General features: G+C 36.9%; 4 protein-coding genes across 4 annotated transcripts in view; 2 read left to right on the forward strand and 2 right to left on the reverse strand.

Moving 5' to 3' along the window:
- The window catches only part of LOC136247186 (uncharacterized), a 45,363-nt gene extending 42,180 nt beyond the window's left edge, over nucleotides 1–3,183 (reverse strand). The window contains exon 1 of the mRNA XM_066038827.1: nucleotides 2,882–3,183. The gene's annotated coding sequence lies outside the window, so the exon portion shown is untranslated. The remainder of the gene's footprint in view (nucleotides 1–2,881) is intronic.
- A 1,785-nt stretch (nucleotides 3,184–4,968) lies between these two features.
- Nucleotides 4,969–7,709, reverse strand: LOC136248043 (uncharacterized). Its single transcript, XM_066039859.1, has 12 exons — nucleotides 7,535–7,709; nucleotides 6,805–7,116; nucleotides 6,180–6,259; nucleotides 6,068–6,118; nucleotides 5,969–6,013; nucleotides 5,877–5,918; nucleotides 5,771–5,821; nucleotides 5,663–5,719; nucleotides 5,556–5,588; nucleotides 5,473–5,505; nucleotides 5,196–5,424; nucleotides 4,969–5,149 (listed from the first exon to the last, which is right to left on the reverse strand). Exons 1-12 carry the CDS (start codon nucleotides 7,707–7,709, stop codon nucleotides 5,049–5,051), a joined length of 1,209 nt encoding a protein of 402 aa, XP_065895931.1. The 3' UTR covers nucleotides 4,969–5,048.
- A 407-nt stretch (nucleotides 7,710–8,116) lies between these two features.
- On the forward strand, nucleotides 8,117–10,875 carry LOC136248044 (uncharacterized). Its single transcript, XM_066039860.1, has 7 exons — nucleotides 8,117–8,813; nucleotides 9,015–9,122; nucleotides 9,174–9,255; nucleotides 9,431–9,543; nucleotides 9,677–9,814; nucleotides 10,566–10,702; nucleotides 10,748–10,875. Exons 1-6 carry the CDS (start codon nucleotides 8,117–8,119, stop codon nucleotides 10,655–10,657), a joined length of 1,230 nt encoding a protein of 409 aa, XP_065895932.1. The 3' UTR covers nucleotides 10,658–10,702; nucleotides 10,748–10,875.
- A 169-nt stretch (nucleotides 10,876–11,044) lies between these two features.
- On the forward strand, nucleotides 11,045–13,294 carry LOC136247187 (uncharacterized). Its single transcript, XM_066038828.1, has 5 exons — nucleotides 11,045–11,991; nucleotides 12,054–12,211; nucleotides 12,269–12,387; nucleotides 12,649–13,035; nucleotides 13,089–13,294. The coding sequence occupies exons 1-5, from the start codon at nucleotides 11,778–11,780 to the stop codon at nucleotides 13,264–13,266; spliced, it is 1,056 nt and encodes a 351-aa protein (XP_065894900.1). The 5' UTR covers nucleotides 11,045–11,777; the 3' UTR covers nucleotides 13,267–13,294.
- The last annotated feature ends 2,399 nt before the right edge of the window (nucleotides 13,295–15,693 follow it).

A 15,693-nucleotide genomic window follows, 5' to 3' on the forward strand; every position in this document is an offset into this window, starting at 1 on the left:
GCAGTGTTCGTCACAAACAACTTACAGCTATGCATCATTGGCTGCATGCGTTAGTGGTCCACCCAGACCCATTTTGACCGACCAATATTGGTCCGAGTGGTCAGGAGTGAATGTGGCCAACTAGGTTTGGGCCGGACCAATTTTGGTCAGGTCGGACCAATTTCGGAAACTAAAAATGGTCCGGGCGGACTAAATTTGGTCGACTGAAAATGGTCCGGCCGGAGCGATTTTTGCCCCGGAGCAAAATTTTCGTTACACAACAAGGCACAAATAACAATCTTAGCCTGTGCTAATGCTGTAGGCACTATGATACCACCAAAGGTGATTTCTAAGGGGAACGATTGAACTATGAATGGACTAGAGGAGAGGTACCAGATACAAAATACGCAATTTCACCCCAAGGGTGGACAGACCACGAGCTGTTTTTGTGTGGCAGGCTGAGTAAATAGTTCATAAAAAAGTATTCCACCTCCTCGACCTGTGTGGTTACTTTTAGATGGCCGTTCCTCCCATTATAATTTGGAGGCTATAAAGTTTGCAGCTGAAAATGAAATTATTATTAATTTTTGCTTGCCACCCCATACAACTCATGTCGCTCAGCCTCTTGATGTGAGCTTTTTTGGCCCTTTAAAAAAGCATTGGTCTAGAGCTTGTCATGAGTATATGGCTGAAAACCCTGGTAAAGTGGCCACCAGATTTCAGTTCTCATCACTTTTCAACAAGGCTTGGTTTTTGTCTATACAACCACATACAGTTGTATCCGGTTTTCAAAAGGTGGGTGTTTATCCATTCAATTCCACTGCCATCAAGCCATATGATAATTCTTCAATATCTAATAAGATACCAGAACAACACCAGTAATGATGTAATCAGTGACACAGCCTAATGAACGTTCAAGTGTTTCACAAGATGGGTTTAGTGAACACAGTCTAGAAGAAAGTGGTCCGGGACTATCACCTGTTCCATACAGTGAGGAGCAAACTGAATTGTTTCAAAGAAGATATGATAATGGCTACAACATTTATGATGATCAAACGTATGTATCATGGCTACAACAACAACATCCAGATGACCTTCCAGAGAATTTGTCATCGAGCACCGTCTTAGAGACACAGGTAAATGGGGAGCAAGCTGAACCACCGAACTGTAATACTAGTACCGAACGTGACAGTACTGCAGACAAGGAAAATGTAGTGCCATCACCAGAACAGCCTATGGACAGTGCAGCAGACAAGAAAAATGTAGTACCATCACCACAACAGCTTACATACAGTCTCTCAGCTAGTCTAGCAAATACCAGAGTGTTTGTGTCAGAGCTTCGGGAAATTTTGGGTGAAAGAAGAGTAGTATCGAAAACATCCACCAAATCTAAATCAACTGCTAGAGTGCTCGCAAGTGCTGAGTCTTTAGCACTTCTAATTGAAAAGGAAAAGAAAAATAAGAAGAGGAACAGAAAGCAAAGAGAAAAGAGGAGCGAGATAGAAAACGACAAGAGAAAGAAGAAGAAAAGAAAAGCTGAATCGAGAAGAAAGAAGGATGAAGAGAGAGCAAAGCAAAGAGCACAGAAACACAAGAGGTCTACAAACAAGACACAGAAGGCACCAGTGGTAGCTGAGCTTTCTTCTGACTCAGAAATAGAAGACGAAGATCAATATAGTGTACAAGACAAGGACATTTCTAGTAATGAATGTGCCATATGCTTTGGGTTATACCAGGATGATTTGTCAAGTGCTGGAAATCTGATGAGGGAGTGGGTTGAGTGTACTAATGAATGGTGCAAGAAGTGGATGCACAGCCAGTGCTTACAAGTTAACAATGACTTGTATGTGTGTGGAATCTGTAAAATTACATAAATTTAGCTAATTTGTCTGTGCATAACTCTTGAACTATAGGTTCAAATGGATTCATTTTTTAGGTGTAGACCCCTCTCGTAATAGTGGTTATACTGTTTGCATAGTTGTATTGCTTCATGAAATTCCTAGCGATCTCACCAGTTTCTTGGAAAAAGTCGATAATAGCTAATTGGAAAATGCACGTAAGTCGATTATAGATGAACGTACGCCCTTAGCCATAATCACCACTGTATTTGCGTAGTTCTAATTGTGGGACTGATATTTAGCAGACGTTTTGGGCGATACTTTATCTAGTTGTGTTGAAAATTTCACTGTTCTACAACGTTGTATGGCTGATTTATGACGCGCGAGACGTTAACTGGTCGATAACCGGTGAGTTACGCTAGCTGGTATATCATTATCAGTACTTAAGTGATGGAAACGTTTTCAAAAACGCTTATGTAACAACTTTAAATAGGCTGTAGGACCAAGTATCCTACAGGACTTTGGTGCTCTTGCTGTAAGGCCTTAATATACAAAATGGAGCGTTGCTGACGAAACAATCTGGCCCGGCTGCCGCAATACAAGTTTGGCTTGTATTGTAAAAATGGACCTAAGTGAGCGCGTCTAAAAGTGCGTCTGTTATCCCGATAACTGGGTCAGGCTCACGAAAAAGCTGGGAATAGAATACGTCGTCTTAATAAACTTCGCTGTACGCAAGGAAATTTAGTGATTATTACAACATACACATGTGAGCTAAAACAATAATATCAAACTAATAAATTCAATTTGCACGTAATCAAAATGTAGGTCAGACCCGGATAAATTGTAAAGCAACCGAATCATCCCGCCTTAGTTTCAAAGCTGGTCAATAATCACATCATACTCTGCACATAGTTTTGTACTTCGGTTATAAGTTATTTGTATCCATCATGAGATGGACGAAATTCGCCACTACTCCAGGTTAGACCTACACACATACAAGTAAATTTGAAAAAAAAAACCCACGATATTTAGGTTTGTAGAACCTATTATTGTTAATAACTTACAGTTGTATGATTTGAATGGCCTTGTAGTTGGCATACAATCTTTTGAATTGATACTTGCTTCTCTGCTATAGCTATATTCCTCACGCTTGATTGCTAGGTACGTAGCTATTGTGTAATTGACAAATCAGCTGAATGATCAATCAGTGTCGCTTTGCTTTATGTGTGATATCTCAGTAGCAGCTAATTTACAAAAGCTGAGTTCACATCAATAAACTTATAATTCACTCTAATTCACACTCTGAAAGTATTAAACACAGCACACATCTATATAGCTAGTCACACTAAGAGAATGTTCTAGAACTGCAAAGAATATTAAAATTACAAGTAACTAAAAATAGCTAATTTTATTCATGAACATTATAATTAATCTACATACTGTAAGATTATTGTCTCTGTACAGTTCAAATTATACAGTACTATGTGACTTCGTCCATCAAAGTTAAGTGTAAGATGGTCTGGAGGTGGGCATTGTTGTAGCAGATAATGTCTTTCAGGAGGTTCTGTTGTAGCTGGGTTTGTGGTGCATTTTTCAGCAAATCAATTTCACCAATGGGTGTTCTGATGATGAAATTGTTTCTGCATAAAGCATATACATAACTATGCCATGTATATGACTGGGCACACTTACAATAAAATGTATATCTGTGTATATGTGATGAACTGTAAAGTGATACTGTGATAATGTAACACTTTGACACCTCAGATCAAAGGAATTCCAGAGTATACATTTGCCATGTATACCTCTTTACAGGGAGACATCTAAATGTACACAGTGTACATTGAAATGTATCCTGGGAAAGTAGTTGTGCTTCTAAAAGAGCAAGCCAGTTTCATCAAGCAAGCATGGACTTGATGTGGATGAGTAGTGTTATCACCCTCTGTATGTTTTATACAAGCTTAGACCAAAATCGATTGAGGCAAATAAATTAATGCTATAAGGTGATGATTATGATCATGATCATATGTGACCGGATTTGCGAAAAGGTACCTTTTTCACACATAAAATTTGACCCATTTTTTCAACTTTCAAACTTTGTAACTTTTGTATCATTGCAAGCATGTGTCTGTAATATTTCATGAGTATGCCTACATTATGTGGCTACAGTTTGATACAAAAAGAAAGCCAATCAGTGCAAGGAGTCAACAGTTATGGCATTTTGTCTGCTGGTATGTCAAATGTGTGAAAAAGGTACCTTTTCGCAAATCCGGTCACATATTATGTTGGAAAGACAGCAATGTGTGCTGATATATATTCATATAAATTGACTTATAAAGGTTGATCCAGGAATTCGTCATAACTGCATAGTGGCAGCCCATTCCATTCTTTAACAGTTCTGTAAAAAAAGCATTCTTGATAATGTTGGGTGTGTGATGATGGTAATATAATGTAGTTGGTGGAATTGTCTGGTGGTGGAGGTTTGTGGCAAAAAAAGGGGCATTTGTATGGCTGGCTCTTGATGGTGAACAATTCTAGATAAAAGCATCAATCTGCTGGCTTTCCATCTTTCTTCAAGTGTAGATCAATTGATAGTTACCACAAATTGAAGTGTTGCCACAAGAAGCACTCAAATGGAGGCGTTTCAGTATCCTTGCCATTCTACAAATGTTACTTAAAGTCCTACAAAGCATTCAAGAGTTTAAACAAGCTTTTGAATGCAGAAACACCCACATTATTGACAACAGAAGTCAACCACGCTTATTAACAGTGTTGGGGGTAACGCGTTACATAATAATTATTACTTTGGTGGTAACTAAGTAATATAACGAAATACGCTAATAAAACAGGCATTAAATATAACTCAAGTTACATTAATTGCAAATGTAACACGCTACCTACCCATACACAAATTTCTACCATGAAACAGGTCTGTCACATGATTAGGATTTGCAGATCTGTCTCTAGGTGATGGCAGGTCTGTATTTGAAACTGTGACTTATCTTGTTCTGTTTTGTCAAGTGGTCGTCACTTATCTGTCACATATGTGTTATATCTCTGTAATGCACCAGCAATTGTAAGGGTTTCTACAGAGCTTCTACAGGTTCCTACATGGCATTCACTACCCACCCTACATGTTCATTAGGTAACCATAAAATATTCATTGATTTATAATAATAAAGTAATGAAATAACAAGTAGCTAATCAAATGTTACTGTCTCTTGCACTAGGTCACTGCCTTTTTATTTTCCGTCTGGCATTGCAGCAACAGTCATTGACTGCATCTTTCAAGTCAGTTTTTGCAGTGCTTGGAAACTTATTGAGAACAAACTCTATAAAATAAAAGGTAACCACAATATTTACAGTATGATAACTCACTGTAGCATGCCCCAAGTACATGTACATCTTGATCCAATGCTATATGATCTTTTTTCCCTCCACCACAGGCATTTGACCGACTTAAAATATCATCCGAGAAGAAAACTCCCACAAGATTTCGCATTAACCGGGTAGCAGTATGGCGGCAGCTATCTACAGCATCATCTAATGCTCTCCTGGTGATAAACACACCATATCCTTCCACTAATTCAATAGGAGGAGGCAATTCCTGTTGAAGTAAATGACAGTCACAGAACTACTGTAAAATAGTTATTACCTTTTTGAAAGCTGTACTTTCCATATGAAGTCTCTAAATTATATTTATGGTAACCTTGTAATGTTGTAATAAGTTTAGTGTACCTTTGCAGAAGTTGAGTTTTCAGTAAAGTAATGCTAAAATGGAATAAACATTATAATTGAATATTTGTACACAGGATGTGTCAGAAATTAATGTAATGGATGCATACTTTTGGGGCTCTGCTTGAAGTACTAGCTGATGAGGATGACAATGAGCTGGTTGAGCACTACAAATATATGTTAATGCATGTATAATGCTGAAGTATTTATCATCAAACCTTAAAGGCTCCAGTAGTGCTACTGCAGCTTGACGATGACGATAAATTACCCTGATTTGTACAACTTAGATGCATTGCATGTGTAGTATTGTTCTATTTTGCTTACCATGCCAGAGCTACTACTTAGATTTGACCAGCAATCATAATGCTGTGATATTATTAATGAACAATTGTTAGCTTACAGTGGTCATTACATACCACAGGTGCTCCTAATCCTGGAAATGGACTAGAAGTATTATAACCCTGTAAAACACAAGGTATTATTGCTGTACTGTATCATCTAATGATAAATCCTACAGAATAGTCAGTGTACGGATGATTGTATTCTTCTTCATAGTATGAGTCATCCTGAAAAATTTTATGAAACATGTACTTACACTATATAACAAAATAATGCGAGCATACTTACCAAATAATTTTGTGCATTCCAATAGCTGTCACTGTCATTTTCATAGCTTCCATACATAGTTATATTGATCATAGTCATACCTTGATACATAGGTAACCTAAAAATTAACATTAAAAATAGTTAGTATAAAGGTTTGCTGTAAGTATATTCATGATTAAAAGTAGCCAATTTACCAATACCTAGTCTAGATGCAGTCACGCATTTGTAGCTACCCACATACATAATCTAATATTGCCGAACAATATATGCCTAGCAGATATAGATATCTTACATTGGATTTATCAGTACTTGTGAAGTTTGCAGCAGAGGTTGCTATATATAAAATCCAACAATATAATCAACATACTGTTATTGTAACAGCGTTAAAATTTCATACATTGAATAAAATATTATATATATATATATAATGCACAAGGTCTGTTAAAATACTTACGTTGGTTTTCACTTTTCTTCTTGCTTTGCCTCTCCCTTCTTTCAGCTGCTATACAGTTAACATATACGTAATTTACATTATTTAATGTCAATTAATAACAAACTTACTTTGCTTCTCCTTGTCAACTGCTAAAGTAGCTATATTTAACCAAACTGACATGTATGGCTGATATGCAGCCTATCAATAACTTACTTTGCTTTTCCACTTCCGTGCTATTTGTGATATCCATCATGCTGGCTCTTGAATCCATATATTTTGCTTTTTGCAATGCAAGTTTTATCTCTTCCTCTCGTTCAGCACTTCCTTTCTTTTTTTTAGGTGGCACTGACTTGGGTGTATTGGTTTTCTTCGTTTTTGGCAGTGGTTTGGCAATTGTAGCGTCACTTGTCACATGGTCTGGCTCTGACGATGAACTTGAAGTTACAGCACACCCTAAAAACTTTTCTTTAGTGAGTTCATAGTCAACTAGTTTCTGGGCATCTGCTTGCAACGAATGATAATCTCCTATAAGAGTATATAATAAAACTCGATTTTTTTTCACGCCATAGCCAGCTAGCTAGCTAGCTATGCACCTATCAATGTATTGCCCCACCACCCCCCCCCCCCCCCCCTCGGGCGTAAGTGGGGCTTTACAGGGGGAATTGACACGAAACTGCTGCCCCACTATGGGGCATTTGACGATCGTTCAGTAAGTGCCCAAATATTTTTTGTTGTAACTTCCTTCGCTATGTCAAATCTCGAGTTAATCCCGCGTTGCAACTGGGGCCAACGGTGGGAATACGACACGATAGGTTTGCCCTACTATGGGGCATTTGACATTCGGCTGTGTCAAATCCCCACTATAGCCCCATATATGCCCGAGGGGGGGTAGTGGGGCAATACATTGATAGGTGCACTACAACAAACACAATTGTTAACAAACCAGATAACTTAAGAATCTCCACGTCGTAGTATCGTTTCCCTTTGACAGGATACCTCATCTTTGTTTTCATCCCTACATGCAGCTTGTCCTTGTCTGCATCCTGTACTGCTGACACGGGCTTCGTTCCAAATTGCTCGTCTGCTATCCATTCCACAAGGGCGAACTTCTTCGTCATTTTTAGCTACGTAGCTATTCACTTGCTTTCCCTTAAATAGCTCAAGCACAATCCTGCATATACAATCAGTAGCTAGCTACGTCAATTGTGTTAGTTGCTCACAAACAACAAGTTATGTAACTGCACAATTTTTCTTGATTGAACGTATACTGCCCGCTTTCAATTAAACAGAGCACGTGACTATACATAGTAGCTATGATGTAGCTATGCGCATAAAATTGTTTCCGTTTCAATTTGCTCGGCGGAGTGCATGTTCATGCAGTGCAATAATAGCTATTTTAGTAACCGGCTCGATACGTAACAATCTTTATCGCTGTTAAGATACTACATGGCAAGCAATCGTATGCAGCGAACCAACAAAGCAGTGCATCAGTAGAACAACGCGCTATCGGCTTAGGAAGGAGAGCATGCGCAAATGCATCTCGAGCGATTTCGATGATAGCACTCATCGAGAGCTCGAGGCTACGGAATATGACGATAGTACATTGCAAGATTATTACGATCATCAGACAGGCCATAACCTTGATGGTAGCTTTCATAATCCGATTGACCGCCATCAAAGCTGCATAGTTTTAGATGAGGCTGAAGATAACCACTTAGCGAACCACTCCGATTGTATAGATTGTAGAGAACCAGACTACCACATGTACTACAGTGATGACACTGAGAGTGACAGTAATGATATCAATGACACTGACACCAATGCTGACGTCCACACATCTGAACCAACAGTAACCAACCTGGAACTATTTGAAGGTTCTTCACTTAATACATTAACAAGCAATGTGCTTATATTGAAATATAGCATGAAACATAAGTTGACTAATGATGCACTAGCAGACTTGTTAAAGTTGCTTAAGCTTCACTTACCTACTCCTAATCATTGTGCAGAGTCAGTGTATTGTTTAAGAAAGTCATTAGATCAATTTGTTACTGGCTATGTACACATAACTCATTACTTTTGCAGCAGCTGCACAACTGAAGTAGAAGTGAATTGTGCACTATGCCCTAATTCTGACTGTGAGGCAGCTTTAGTCAGCAATGACAGTTGGTCATCATTTATTGAGATCCCAATAGAGCAGCAATTAAAAAAGATCATCGAGAGTGAGTTGATAACTATACCATCAAGTGATACCATAGATGACCGAATGTTGAAAAATCACCCTTATGGGTGCAATCGCCACCTCAATTCAAAACACCAAGTTTAATCGTAAAACATTGTACTTAATCATTAAATTTTTACTGTACGCCGGCATGCATACATGCATTATATTTATGCATGATGTATATTATTGGTATTCCTAGGAAACTATTCGCTAATTGAAGACACATTTCATAAAGCATTGGATCATATCTCAATGGATAAGTATACAGATATAACCTCTGGAGACTTGTACAAAAATCTAGTGTCAAGTAATAGAGCAAAAGAGATCAAAAACTATATTACATTGTCACTTAATACAGATGGCATTCCAGTTTTTCATTCATCTGGCTACTCATTCTGGCCTCTATACTTATCCATAAATGAGCTACCCTTCAAACTGAGGTATACATGTACCATATGTGAATATATATTCTTATAGTTTGTATGTATGATTATACTGTAAACTATACTTAAATGCATTTGCTGAATATTATATTAACAGATGTACAAGTACTAATTTTAATTAAACTGCTCATTTTTGTTTATAATTATGTGTTTGATATATGATTTATTGTAGATTTGTTCAAGAAAACCGTGTATTTGCTGGGTTGTGGTATGGATCTGTGAAGCCCGACATGACAATATTTTTGAAACCAGTTGCCAAAGAGTTACAGAAGCTTCAACAAGAAGGCTAGTTATAAATAATGTCCACTGAGTGTGTACTCGTGCATGTGACTTTAGAAAATTGGTCATGATATATGTCACATTTTACCAATTGCAGTATATTATGTAGTTGCCTGCATGTGTTTGCTACATACTGTAGGTATTGTTATTAACCAGTCTCAGCTTGTCTGGAAAGTGTTTCTACTGTGCTTTGTGTCAGATTTGCCAGCAAAAGCATTGGTGTTAAACTTCATTCAATTTAATGGATACTGGGGATGTAGTAGATGTTTGCAAAAAGGTTATGAAACTTAAGTGTGTATATAGATATGTCCAATACAATGTTTATGGTAGGCATTAGTCCATGCACATTGACCTGAAAACTCATTAAAGCATAAATAGGGACCCGCCGATTATGCTCATAATTTTACCTATTATGCTATGCTGCACTGCTCAAAAATTCACCTATTATGCTTAAATTAATGCTCAATATTTACCTATTATGCTCGATTATGCTCAATATTCATGCCTTAGTTCATATGCTTTGCTACTAGTTTAACATTGTATAGAAAAAAAAAGGAGTGGCTGGAGCATAAATAATAAATTCTTGCTGCATATAAGAGAAAAGATCGATATACTCTAATAAAACAGTCAGTTTGATGATTGTTCTATTAGAGTTACTGACTGCTCTATTAGAGTATATCGATCTTATTTGCAATTGTCATTTTTCCAGCAAGAATTTATACTATCGTACAAATATTTAACCTATTATGCTGGCATTATGCTCAATGCTTTTAGGTACCTATTATGCTCAAAATTATGCCAGCATAATCGGCGGGTCCCTAAGCATAAATATAGTTGGCTAACTACCTGTTTTGCATAAATGATTTTAGCCTTACTCAGACTCATTTAGTGCAACCACATTACAGTGGGTACTTTTTGTAATAAATTTAGTTTACTTGCTGACTGACTTCCATGCATGTGTCAGTATTTCCAAGCAAAATAATTCATATGCATGCATAGCTACACAAATACGTTTTCATGAATTATAGGTTGCAGAATAAGCTGTGACGGTAGCAGTGGTACCATTCAAGTATATCCATATATAGAAGATGATCCATGTGGACCACCACGGACTCACTAAATGACCATTGATGTAGCTACAACCTCAGATAGCCCAGATTCCACAGTACGTTCTAAAACAATTGTTCAAGAATAATGATGTCATTTATAGAGATGTGGAGTAAAGGGACCTTCATGGCTAGGAGCAATTCCATGCTATGATATCATTCATGGTAGTGCAGTGGACTACATGCATGCCTCTTTGTTAGGTGTATGTAGACAGGTGTTAAAGCTGTGGTTAGAATCAAAGCACAGCAAGGAGCTCTGGTATATTGGCAATAAATTTGATGATTTAGACAAACGGCTTTGCACCATTAAACCACCTGTTGAAATCAAAAGAACTCCGCGGAGTCTTAAAACTACCAGGAAATTCTGGAAAGGTATAAAATCATGTACTACTAGTAATAAACCCACAAATAATGCTCAATTATTGCATCATTGCATGGCCAGCACAATTCATGTTGTCAAGGATGTGGCTATTATTTTAGTGGGCACTGGAAATTAATCAGCAGCCATACTACATATAAAGTTGGTTTCAACAAACAACCACGACTTGGTACAAGTACAACCAAGGGTTAATAATATCAGTATGGTAGACAGAGTAATGTACCCAACTGCTGTATATATATATTATACATAGTCTTAGGAAAATGTGCCCATAAAGTCAAAAGGCTTTTAAGCTTTCTATATTAGACTGGATAGCTTTGTATTTGACCACACATTAGCTCGAAGCCTTTTGAGTTTTGACAAACCTTTGACCCCCTTCCTTACTGAAACCATTTAACAAAATTCATTTTGTGTGGGATCATCTTTTGCACCTACCACATCATTAACTCTTGCTAATATATAGAGAGGGACTGTCAACCTTGCTTATTACCTCTTGGTACAACTGTGTGCACAACAGCTATTTATCACTTTCGGTTCATTGTTAGCTGCACAACAAGCCTGGGTGTAGTTTATATTATACTGATTGTCTTAGCATGGTTCCTGCTAATTATGTTCATGCAGTGGTTGGCAGTGTTTTAGTTATATGATTATGGTACTATGTAAGCCATACAAACTATCATTACAAGTTGCTACATAACACTCATATGTAGAGACTTTTACATTATATAGTGTACTAGCAAAATGATGACATAATAATGTTGCTGTTTCTAGCTCATGAACTCCGTGCATGGCTTTTGCACTACTCTCCATTTGTATTGTACGGTCTGATTGATAAAAATTATTATGAACATCATCTACTTTTTGTCGAAGCTATTTATTTGCTACTTAAGGATGTTGTCAGGATGTGTGATACAAGGCAAAGTTCTTTGTTGTTAAATAAATATTGTTACTTGTTCTCTACTTTGTATGGTAAGTGCCTACACAAAAATAGCCTATACACAAAGGCACATTAATTTGCTCTCTTTACATAGGAAAACACCACATGTCAGCAAACGTACATTCAATGTTACATCTTCCTGAAGTTGTCAGAGATTTAGGTCCACTCTTTGCAAATAGTTGTTTTCCTTATGAAACTGCAAACGGTGACATCCTTAAGCTTTTTCATGGATCACAAGGAGTAGAGAAGCAGGTAAGCTAAGGGTGGTATATTTATAAAAGTACTTACAATTAATAAACATACAAACAGGTAGTAAAGAGAGTACGTGACACGCAAATGTTATCGGATACTGCAAGACTGACTCTTGTACCAGACAGCCATGAACTGGATTGGTATTTAAGAATGCACTCAAAACAGAGACACAATATGTAAGTGCTTTGCCATAAATAACAATTTCATGTTTTTTGTTGTGGATTTTGCAAATCAAACAAAATTTCAACAACAATGTACATACATTTCCACACAAACTGAAAAATGACCTAATTCTTAGGAGACATTGAGCACTATTAATCCTATAACCTTGTCTTAAAATCATGAAATCTGCTTTTAGAACAGGACTAGTGGGAGTAACACATAGGCTAACCGTACGTACTGTTATACTTATAATATCTTCTTATACATTCGCTTAGGAAAGGAAAGGTTTTAGTGACAGATAAAATATTCCTCATTGGTAATCCATGCAGAGATTCTGACTTACAACCACTAGAATTAGACTTACTAAGACAGAGTGGGATAACATTGTCAGCTTACAACTGTTACCCTCACTTGTACCTACTAAACACTTGTCGAACAGTAACAACATGTTCAGCTTCAAAGGCTAAGAAAAGAATAGATTACTGCATCATGTATGAAAGAGATGATGGTGTCCACTATGGTTTGCTACAAAAGTTGGTCATGTTATCACTTAGATGCTTTGCAGTTTTAATACCTCTACTGGAATCAACAGAAAATCTTTGCAGCAATTGGATTTCAATGAACAACTTCCATAATCATTATAGACTGTGCCATCCACCAAGGTCAGTCACAGCTTCAAGTACTACCTGCCTTTGACTTTATGACTTTTATCTAGAGTTGAAGATACCATTCTTATAGATACATCAAGAATCATAGACAAGTGTATTTACATAGATGCACAAAATGAACTTAACCTTGTTTTTGTAAGCATGTTTCCTAACAGTAAGGCTAATATTATTACTACAAATAACGAAGTTACTAATCTTGTTAATAATCCACTGAGTAACGCTTAACCACAACAAAGTAATGAAGTCTACTGAATGAAGCTTATTCACCAACTCCTTACTCATATCCAAGTTTTACATATTGCCAAGCAACAAAATCATGTCACGCGATAAGGTAGTGGTTACACACGTGACAGCTTAGCTGTTGAACACAAGGTGATATAATGTTTTAGACAATTTATCATGTGATCGTTTATTATTAAGTTATAATTACTACTTTTGGCTGTAGGCACAAGCCTACAGACCTTTAGTACACCATGTGTATAGTCAATTCTTGTATCTGTATGTGTACCTAAGCTCATGCTTGTATGTGTGTACTATAAAGCATTATGTAATATTATTATTATAGGTACTTTATTTTATGGGTAATATGTAACTGTAACTAAATAGTTCTGTTGCAAGTAATAGTAATCAAATCCAAAACAGCCAAGCTGTAAGAAAGAGTGCAGCCCTCAAAAAGGCTATGGTGGAAAAGATGTGAAATCCAAGGCGGCAGCCAAGAAATGGCTGTGATGGTATGTTAATGGTAAAAAGAATAATAACGACAATTCAGGTAAATTTGGTGCCGCTTGGTCTTTGCACAAAATTCACCTGAATAGCATTATTAAAAATTTTACCATTAACCTACCATCACAGCCATTTCTTGATCACCACCTAGAATTTCACATCTTTTTTCACCATAGCCTTATTGAGGGCCACACTCTTTTTTTTTACAGCTTGGCTGTTTTGGATTAAGTTTCACTTCTTTTTGTATTTGCATACCCCAAAGTCAGCCATAGGCCAGCTGTGGAGTTTTTAACCTGTCTTTTTTTTCTTTACCACAGGAAGAAGAAAAGATAAAGCAGATGTTAAATATTTCTGATTTTATCAGTAAATGTACAAATTATAATATATATAAAACGTATATTATTACAGAACTCTCTACATGGTGGTTTCTTTATAATTGAACACTCTACAAGGTGACTTCTTCTAGCTGATATCTCTACAGGGTGAATTATTTGTAGTTGAACTCTCTACAGGTGATTTGTTTGCAGCTGAACTCTCTACACGATGGTTGCACATAACAAGTGATAGTAGAAGGTTCTAAATCATCCATTTGTGATGTAACATCTGGTGTTCCCCAAGGGTCTGTTCTTGGACCAGTTCTATTATTGATTTATATCAATGACATCATTGCCAACATCAAAAGTGAGGTTCATCTTTTTGCAGATGATATTCTTATTTACAAAACCATTAAAACACTACAAGACTATAAAATACTTCAAGATGATTTAAACTCACTAGCAAGATGGACAACTACTGGATGATGGAATTCGATATCTACAATAATGTAAAATTTTACATGTAACAATACACCATAACAAGAGTACCTTCCCATACAACATGTCTGACATTTCACTGGCTACAGTAGTAGAACACAATAATATTACCTTTGGAAACATCGACACAATAGATCTCGAAACATTTAAGAACGCTGTAAGTAATATAATATGTGATTGTAATGCTCATTAGCATGTTGCCCCTAGTGGGATTTGCTAGTTAACAACAACAATAATAATAATAATAAAATGGTGGTTTCTTTGTAACTGAACTCTCTACAAGGTAAACTTCTTCTAGCTGATCTCTCTACAGGGTAATTTGTTTGCAGCTGAACTCTCTACATTAGGGTCCGCAAACCAAAAAATCGATATCTTCAAATCGACTTACAAACTATAGTCATGTGTAGGGGTAGGTCTAATCAAGAAAACACTAGAGTGGCAGCAAATTTCATCCATGTCTTCTAGTGAAAATAACGTAAAATACCTTGAATTCGATCGATTTTTCGCCGTCGTAATCTACAATGTTATTCTTTTGGGCCAAAACTCTCTCTCAAGCTTTGCGAGGTTGTCCACTCTTACTTTGGAGTATAGGTAGTTTAATATAATTAATTACTATTTGATAGTGACATCGTGCGCATCGCCGATCGGCAAAAAAAAAGACGATTCGTGATCTGGAGCACAGTAGACTTGCAGGAAATACTGCAACATTTACTGCAGTGATCACCTCCAAGTCACGTACCTGTGTGCAGAATATGGTGTGGATTGAAGTTTATTGACCATCTGGCTGAGACCAGCCAGATCCGATTTAGCGAAAATTTCCTCCGTGATTCAACAAATACTGCAGCTTCGTGCAAATTAACACCTTTAGGTATGCTGAAGTATGGAAATGATTGCTCAGAGCAAGTATAAACTAACAGCAATGGCTTGATTACTGACGGAAAATTTTACAATTAGCCGATAATTCAATTTATTTCCAGTGCAAAACTAAAACTCTTATAATGAAAGTTCTACAGTATTCAGCATAATGTTACTGACTTGATATGATTATAAATCACTGTGAGCACAGTAAGATGATCATTTCTGTAGCAAGGATGGAGTCCAGAGGTCTTGAGTGCAT

The sequence above is a fragment of the Dysidea avara genome, chromosome 2 (genome assembly GCF_963678975.1).
Source record: "Dysidea avara chromosome 2, odDysAvar1.4, whole genome shotgun sequence".
Classification (NCBI taxonomy): domain Eukaryota; kingdom Metazoa; phylum Porifera; class Demospongiae; order Dictyoceratida; family Dysideidae; genus Dysidea; species Dysidea avara.

Coding starts and splice junctions, on each gene's coding strand:
- LOC136248043 (XM_066039859.1), bottom strand. CDS start 7,709: ATGACGAAGAAGTTCGCCCTTGTGGAATGGATAGCAGACGAGCAATTT. Junction 7,117..7,534: donor GGAGATTCTTAAGTTATCTG/GTTTGTTAACAA, acceptor ATACTCTTATAG/GAGATTATCATTCGTTGCAA. Junction 6,014..6,067: donor ATCCGTACACTGACTATTCT/GTAGGATTTATC, acceptor TGTGTTTTACAG/GGTTATAATACTTCTAGTCC.
- LOC136248044 (XM_066039860.1), top strand. CDS start 8,117: ATGCGCAAATGCATCTCGAGCGATTTCGATGATAGCACTCATCGAGAG. Junction 8,814..9,014: donor ATTAAAAAAGATCATCGAGA/GTGAGTTGATAA, acceptor TGGTATTCCTAG/GAAACTATTCGCTAATTGAA. Junction 9,544..9,676: donor ACAGAAGCTTCAACAAGAAG/GCTAGTTATAAA, acceptor TACATACTGTAG/GTATTGTTATTAACCAGTCT.
- LOC136247187 (XM_066038828.1), top strand. CDS start 11,778: ATGTTGCTGTTTCTAGCTCATGAACTCCGTGCATGGCTTTTGCACTAC. Junction 12,212..12,268: donor CACAAGGAGTAGAGAAGCAG/GTAAGCTAAGGG, acceptor ACATACAAACAG/GTAGTAAAGAGAGTACGTGA. Junction 12,388..12,648: donor TCAAAACAGAGACACAATAT/GTAAGTGCTTTG, acceptor ACATTCGCTTAG/GAAAGGAAAGGTTTTAGTGA.